Source organism: Rattus rattus, chromosome 12 (assembly GCF_011064425.1).
Source record: "Rattus rattus isolate New Zealand chromosome 12, Rrattus_CSIRO_v1, whole genome shotgun sequence".
NCBI classification, from domain to species: Eukaryota; Metazoa; Chordata; class Mammalia; order Rodentia; family Muridae; genus Rattus; species Rattus rattus.
In genome coordinates, this window is record NC_046165.1 from 67,025,390 (window position 1) to 67,032,977 (window position 7,588).

The 7,588-nt window shown below is 44.9% G+C and overlaps 1 protein-coding gene across 1 annotated transcript; it reads right to left on the bottom strand.

Annotated features, from left to right (window-relative positions):
* Positions 1-2,367: 2,367 nt before the first annotated feature.
* Positions 2,368-6,810, bottom strand: Sap18 (Sin3A associated protein 18). Its single transcript, XM_032917906.1, has 4 exons — positions 6,660-6,810; positions 6,422-6,531; positions 3,099-3,221; positions 2,368-2,764 (listed from the first exon to the last, which is right to left on the bottom strand). Exons 1-4 carry the CDS (start codon positions 6,786-6,788, stop codon positions 2,608-2,610), a joined length of 519 nt encoding a protein of 172 aa, XP_032773797.1. The 5' UTR covers positions 6,789-6,810; the 3' UTR covers positions 2,368-2,607.
* Between the last annotated feature and the right edge of the window lie 778 nt (positions 6,811-7,588).

The window sequence follows — 7,588 nt, forward strand, 5'->3', positions numbered from 1 at the left end:
CTGAGCCATCTCTCCAGCCCCAGCAGTTATCCTTTTCATGACACTTGTCATAAGCATTTGTACATTCTTGCCATCCTTGCTGTAAGATATTTTTGAGAGGCTGTCTGATCTTTAAGTCCTTGGCACCTGTTGTGCCACCAGTGATGAAAAACTTGAGTGAAGTGAACCAGGAACACTAAAAGTTTCTTAAACAGAGACAATTTCTCTGAAAGTTCACCTCATTCACATTTAAATTATTTTAGTTGAGTACAACTAGATCTATAAGCCCAATAGCTGGATGGTCAGGAATTCCAGGAGTATGAAAAGGCCCTTTAAATCACTGTACATGAAGTTTCCTTGGAAACTTGAAAGCAGCTGACTAGGGTTAGGAGATAGGAGCGACCTACGGTGCAGAGTAAAGGACAGGCGTGTGTCCCTCTTTGGAAACTAGTGCTCACTAGAAACTTCTGTGCAGTTCCCCACTCCACTGACTCCCACACTTGGAGGCTCTGCAGCTGGGCAGGGGTGGCTCATGCCTTTAATTCCAGCACTGGGGAGGCAAGAGGCAGGTGATCTCTGAATCAAGGCCAGCCTGGGCTAGCATTTGAGTTCCAGTACAGACAGAGCTACAGAGAAACCCTGTCTTGACAAAATATAAGGCTCTGCATATCACCACAGCACCTTTTCACATAATGATTATCTAACATTCCCAGGCTAAAGATTTTCCCTAATTAATGTGACTTTCTAAATGTTTAATATTAAAAGTGCTCTTTGGCCTGGGCATGGCCCTATCTTACCTTTAATCCCAATATAGAAAGCAAAGGCAAGTCAGAAATATGAATTCTAGGCCAGCATGGTCTACAAAGTGGGAGGCCCTGTCTCATAAACAAGAGCTACAGAGAGCACTTGATACTTACGCCAAGGACTCCGTTCCATTCCCAGGATCCACATGGAGACTTACAGTTATCTGTAATGCCAGTTCTGGGGGCCTGACAACACCTTCTGACCTTTGAAAGGACCATGCAGACACAGTGCACATATATGCAGGCAAACACTCACAAAGTGACAACAGAAAAAACCCTGAATGTTAAGATGCTCTTTGGGCCAGTGAGATGGCTCAGTGAAGGGGTCTACTCTATCAAGCATGACAACCTGAGTTTCATTCTTGATACTCAAATTAGTGGAAGCAGAGAACCAACTCACAAAAGTTGACCTGACCTCCACACTCCCCTTCCTCCAAAATAAATGCAATTTTATTTCGATTATGCTTGGGTTTTAGCTTACTGCCCCTAGGAATTTCCTTATTTGGGAGAAGAAAAGAATCTATGATTTTATCCTGAGATTGATTACCTGGTCAATAAATAATAAATAAATAAAGTAAATACTTTCACAAGTTTACCTGTCAACCCTAGAAGTCAGAGCCATTGATAGACAGTCACTCTACTGTTTCTATACCACCTTCATGGTGGAAACCAGTCATGTGTTAAGATTGAAGTCAGGGTCAGTTGTTCCTAATGCCCATCATGAGCTCACCAAGCAGCCTCACCTTTCCAGTGGATAGGGATCCACTGCACCTCACTTGTGGAGGTTTTGTTAAGATAGTGCTTAGCAGTGTGGCACAGCTGTCCCACACAAGCCAGGAACAGAAACATCAGAAACATCTAGTTCTTCCTATCAAAGAGCTTTGATAGCTTTCCACTCACTCTGACCTTTCCATTCGCCCTCCCTTCAGGTGCATGTGCTAGCACGCACATTGCACATGTGATACTGAAACACGTTACTGTTGATGACTACTGGTTCAGCCATCCCCCTTTGCCCTGTTACGCACTATTTTAAAGCCTATTGCAAATATGTAGCTTTCACAACTCTCCAGTGAGGTGTCCAGCACTTGACAGGATGTATTTCCATTCTCAGCTTGAGGTTAAGCTGCACTCAGCTAAGTTTGGATTCATTTCCTCCTTTCACTATATGCATACCTGGTGCCCAGAGGAGGAGAGGGGATCAGGTCCCTTAGGACTGGAGTTACACAGAGCTGTGAGCTGGGAAAGAGTACAGATGCTGGGAACAGACCTGGTTCCTCTGTAAGAGCAACAAGTGTTCTTAAGTTCTGAGCCATCTCTCCAGCCCCTGCCATCTACTTTACCATGGGTCACTTAAGTGAGTCAAACGTTTCCAACACAAGATGGTTTCTTCAACTTGCCTTATTCCCATAGGCCTATAGTCTAATGCCACAAACATATTCACCATTTTATATCACCCCATGGCTTTCTTATTCTGCCTTATTAGGACTTCAAAAATGCCCGCTACTGCTTAATAAAAACCCTTCCATTATCAAGTGAGACTCGTGCCTCAATTACCTTTTACACCTGGGCTAAATGAACACATGTATTTCACAGTACTGCTTTATACAGAATGCTAAGAGCACTTTTTTCTTCATATTTTACAGAAGGGCTTAAAACATATGGACTTTCTTTAATATACCAAAGTACATCCAATTCTAATTCCTAAATAAATGTTACAATTCATTGAACATTTAAAGGCTTAATGGCAAAGTCCGGGGGAGGAAAGGATTAAGTAAGTTTATTTTACAAACTGGCTGAAAAATAACTTCAAGAAAGTCAATAAAATTCAGTACGGTCTCATCCTCCCTGACGAAGGTGGTGCCCGATTTGGAGGCGTGATGGCTATGTCCAAATAATCCCCTATTTGGAACTTCTGTGACTGCAGGGTCATGGAGTCATCAGTGCCCTTCCTGCCAGACATGGTGCTGCCAATCTCTTTAACTCTGCAGGAAAGAAAGCCAACAGTTAATGGACTAGCACTGCATCAACAGAACAGTACAGACTATATAAAGAACAAGATGATTTCCCATGATGAATCCAGAGTTTAAGCACTATATTCAAGTTAAGCCAGATCTGAATATAAGCCTATACAGACACCACTACTGCCACTAAAGACAGACGCTAAAGGGATTATCCCAAAGCCAAGCATGGTGACATGTGCCTGTAATACTAACACCGCGCATCGTATCAGAAAGAGAATATATGTGTGCTACTAGGGGAGAGAACCTGACTCGCAAAATGCAGAAATAACAGGAATTCACGTCACAAGTCACCTACCGATATCCAGGTCTTTTAAGATCCATAAAAACAATTGCAAAATTGAAGTGCGTGCCCTTCTTTCTGGCTTCTGGGTAGACTTCCTTTACTAAACTAGTCAGTTCTTTCAAGGTTGCATCCATCCTGAATTTTTTGAAGAGATAATTATGATTAATAAACAGTGTAGCAGGGACATTAAAAACAAGCAAGTTGTATGTCCTTGAGTTGTTCATAGCCCAGTGCATCACACTGTATGATTTGTGGCTGGCAAGATGGCCTAGCAGAGAAAAGTCAGTTTGCTGCACAATCCTGGCGCCTGTGTCAACCCAGAAAGGGTCAAAAGGAGAGAACCAACTTCTACAGTTGTCTTCTGACCTTCCTCAAGCATCTCATGGCATGTGCGCAAATACACACATACACACCCCTAATAACAACAAAGAAAAATTGCTTTGAATATTTCCTGTGCTGTCCGCAGTGTGGAAAAACATTAATAAATTACAGAATCCTGCTACAAGGGCTTAAGGAGAGCCCCACATGCCTTGTTCCGAGACTACATAACATCATCTGGCTCAGTCCAAATTATTCAACTACACAAAATAAACTATCTTCTAAGATACACGCTCTGCCACACATTTCGGCATCTAAAAGTGGAATGCATCCTAGGACCAATGTGCTGGGATGGCATCTTCATAAGGATAAGTAATATTCTCTAAGAATCTTTTTTTTTTTTTTTTTTTTGGTTCTTTTTTTTGGAGCTGGGGACCGAACCCAGGGCCTTGCGCTTCCAAGGTAAGCGCTCTACCACTGAGCTAAATCCCCAGCCCCGTTCTCTAAGAATCTTAATGATGGAGGCAAGGCAAGTCGGCTGCTGATGGGCGGAAGTGCTTGCTGACAGCCTGACAACTGCCTCCCAAACTGTCCTCTGACCTCCACTCCCATAGGCCACATATACACACAAAACAAACGTGCCAGTGAGATGGCTCAGCAGGTAGTCACCCACTGCATTAGCCGACTGTCCTGAGTTCAAGCCCCAAAACTCTCAAGTAAACGTGGAGAGAAATATTCCAAAAGATGTCCTCTGACTAAGGGGTGTGGCACTTACACAATTCACATACAACACAAAATAACAATAGAAACAACAAAATGTTTTACCAAAAAAAAAAAAAAGTTTTTTTTTAAAATGACTGAATCCTAAAGCCAAGGACATGAAATTTTAAGACAAACTTCAGGCTGCTTTTACAACTTAAGTCATTATTAACTTAAAAATACACATATGAACTCAAAACTAAATACAGACCCTCGTGCTAATACAGCACAATCTAGAGCAAAGTAACTGAAAATGTAAACCTTTAGCCTAGTTCACGGTTACACTGGTGTTGCCAACAACAGGAGGTAAGTGGAATGCGAAGTATAAACTTGAAACAGTTCTGTGCCAAGCGCTGGGAAAAACAGTAGATCCTAGACAGACACTTCAGAATGAGAACTCTGATGGGACTGAACCAAGGAGAGAGCCGCAGAGCCCACTGCATGTCTGCTGTGAACAGCAGAAATCTCCACGACAGCCGACTCAGCACACGGAGTGAAAACACCCAGGAAGACCTTTCAGATAGGTATTTCTCACTCTCCCTGTGACAGAACTCAGTCTTTCAGACGCAGGAGCACTGGGTTCAACTCCAAGCACCAACATCGAAGCTCACGACCATTTGTGACTCCAGCTCCAGAGATCTGACACCCACTTCTGACCTCAGTAGGCACCAGGCGTTTCTACGTGCACACACATATATATGAAAGTAAAACACCCATGTCCATATACATAAAAATAAGTTAAAATTTGAAAGATATAATACCAAAACTGACACAAAAATATATAGTTCACAGTATGCATAGTTCAAGTAAAATCTTATTTTTTCAGAACTGTATGTAGTTCACTGTGGAACCAAATAAGTTGTAAAACTTCAGAGAAAAAGACAGTTACTTTCTTCTTTTTTTTTTTTTTTTTGACAGTTACTTTCTTATGTAATTTTGCAGCTAAATTTTACTTAGCCAGAATTCCTATTCTATTCCACAATTAACTCTCACGTTTTGCATTTTGTCCCTAGTGGATGTCAATGCTGGCATAAACTCTGGGGGGATATAATTCTGAGTTTCTTTTGAGACAACTTTTAGCGTAAAGAAGCTTTTCCAGACTGGGTCGCCCTGGCCGAGGGCTGGCTCTCACAGGGGGAGTCCCAAGAGCAGATGCTGTAGGGTGTGGACAATAAACAGTCTTTAAAGTAAAAAACTTTACCACTCCAAGATTTTAACATCCATGTGGCTCTGGAACAATCTCTCCAAACAGATAACCCTCTCTGGAAAGCTGAGCTCACCTTATAGAAAAGCAGTTCTTGATATCATAGAGATGCAAGGAAATTGCTGGCAAGCTGCAAAACTTATTTGTTGAGATACAGAGAATTGTAGTATTGGGAAAGTGGCTTACATTAGGCTGTTGTAAGTTCTCCCTTATAAATTCAACCACTAGCTCGTGTTTTGGGGCTGGGGTTGGGGTTGTTTGTCTGTTTTCTGAGACAGGGACTCTGACTGGCCTCAAACTCAAGAGATCCGCCTGCAGTAGGAAATTACCGTTTGCTTAAAAGGTGCGGAGTTCCTGGTTGTGAAGTGTGTGAAAAGGTTTAAGAAGAAAACCTTCGGGGTTGGGGATTTAGCTCAGTGGTAGAGCACTTGCCTAGCAAGTGCAAGGCCCTGGGTTCGGTCCCCAGCTCCGAGAAAAAAAAAAAGAAAGAAAAAAGAAAACCTTCAAAAGTTTTAAGTGGCCGATTTTGTGTTGCATATCTTACCACCGCAACAACAACAATAAAATCTATTAAAGTTAGCCTTTGCTGCTTTCCCAAAGCCATCAGTGTCAACCGGACACAATACGAAGGACAAGCGGGTAACGGTCCTAGCTGAGTGGGCAGCAAGGCAGGTACTCGGAGATAAAACACTTGGACGGCCGTTTTCACTGAGCACACACCAAACGCGTTTACACCGAGTGCCGGAGCGGAAAGGACTCGGGTGTGATGGTGCTTTTTAATATTTTGGTGCTACCAGACTTGAGGCTTCATATTGCCTACGCTCCGAGAACATAATATACTCAACAGCCGACTCCCAGTCATCTACCATCTTCTCTGGCGCATTTTAAACTACGTGTCATTCTGTACCAGGAGGCCACACGGTGAGAGCAAGGCCGGTGAGTTCACTCTAACCTAACGTTTCACCCCACTCCTAAAAGCGTTACACGGCGAGTAAGGCCGCCCTGTCAGTCCCTGAGGGCGCAGCCCGCAAGGCGCCGGGCCCGCGCGGCTCACCAGGTGTAGATCTGCAGCTCGCTCGAAGGCACGTTCCCGCGGGAGAACTCGTCCATTCGGTGGTGGCGGCCGTTGTTGGTGGTGAAGACCCGCAGCAGCAGCGGGCAGGTCTGGAAAGAAGCGGGGAGTCAGCCTCTGGCGCGCCATTTGGCCTTCCCGCCCACCCGTCCGCAGGCCGCGCCCGCCCGCCCGCCAGCCGGCCCGCCGCCTCTGCTCCGCAGCCGCCCGCGACCCGCACCTTCTCGCGGTCGATCGGCTTCTCCGGCTCCTTCTTAATTTCCTCCTGGGTAACGCGCGATTCCACCGCCATCTTCCTCCTTCGGCCCGGGAGACGCTCGCCCTGACCTCCGACCCCTGCGGCGAGCATGAGCTAGTCGTCTCTCGCGAGGAAAGGAGCGAGATTTTATAGCGGACGAGTGGCAGGGCGGGGCGTCGCTCGGCGCAAGCGCACTTTCTTATGTGTGTGGCCACACGCGCGCCGGCGCGTACGTGTTGCCCTGGGAGAGGGGCGGGACGGACGCATGCGCAGTGGTCTACAGGCGTCTCTTGGGAAAAAAAGTCTTGTTTTCTTTCTTTTTTTTTTTTTTTTTCTTCCTTTTTTTTTCGGAGCTGGGGACCGAACCTAGGGCTTGCGCTTGCTAGGCAAGCGCTCTACCACTGAGCTAAATCCCCAACCCCAAGTCTTGTTTTCTTACACGTTCACTGTCCAAGTAAGCGTAACGTGACATTTTCATGCGTAGTGATGAAAATGTGTAGCAAAGACGAAAAGCTTAAGAATATTCACACGACATGTAAAAATATGAACAAGGTAGTCATAGTGATGACAAACCGACTGGACTGATGTTATATGGACCGCTAAGGTAGACAGGTACTGCAAGGCCTGCAGCCAAATGATACCATTTCCGTAGGTGATGGGGTGAAACCATCTGTTCCGGGGCTGTGATGAACTGGGCTCTTTTTACGTAAGGCGAAATACAAGAGAAGCAAACCCAGTTGCGTGGTGGTACATTCCTTTAACCCCAGCATTCTGGAGGCAGGACAGGTGGATCTCTGTGAGTTCAAGGCCAACCTGGTCTACAGAGTGTCAGGACAGTTGGGGCTATGTAGAAAGAGCCTGTTTCAAGACAAAAACAAAACCTAAAAAAGTACTAGTAGGGAAGACTGATT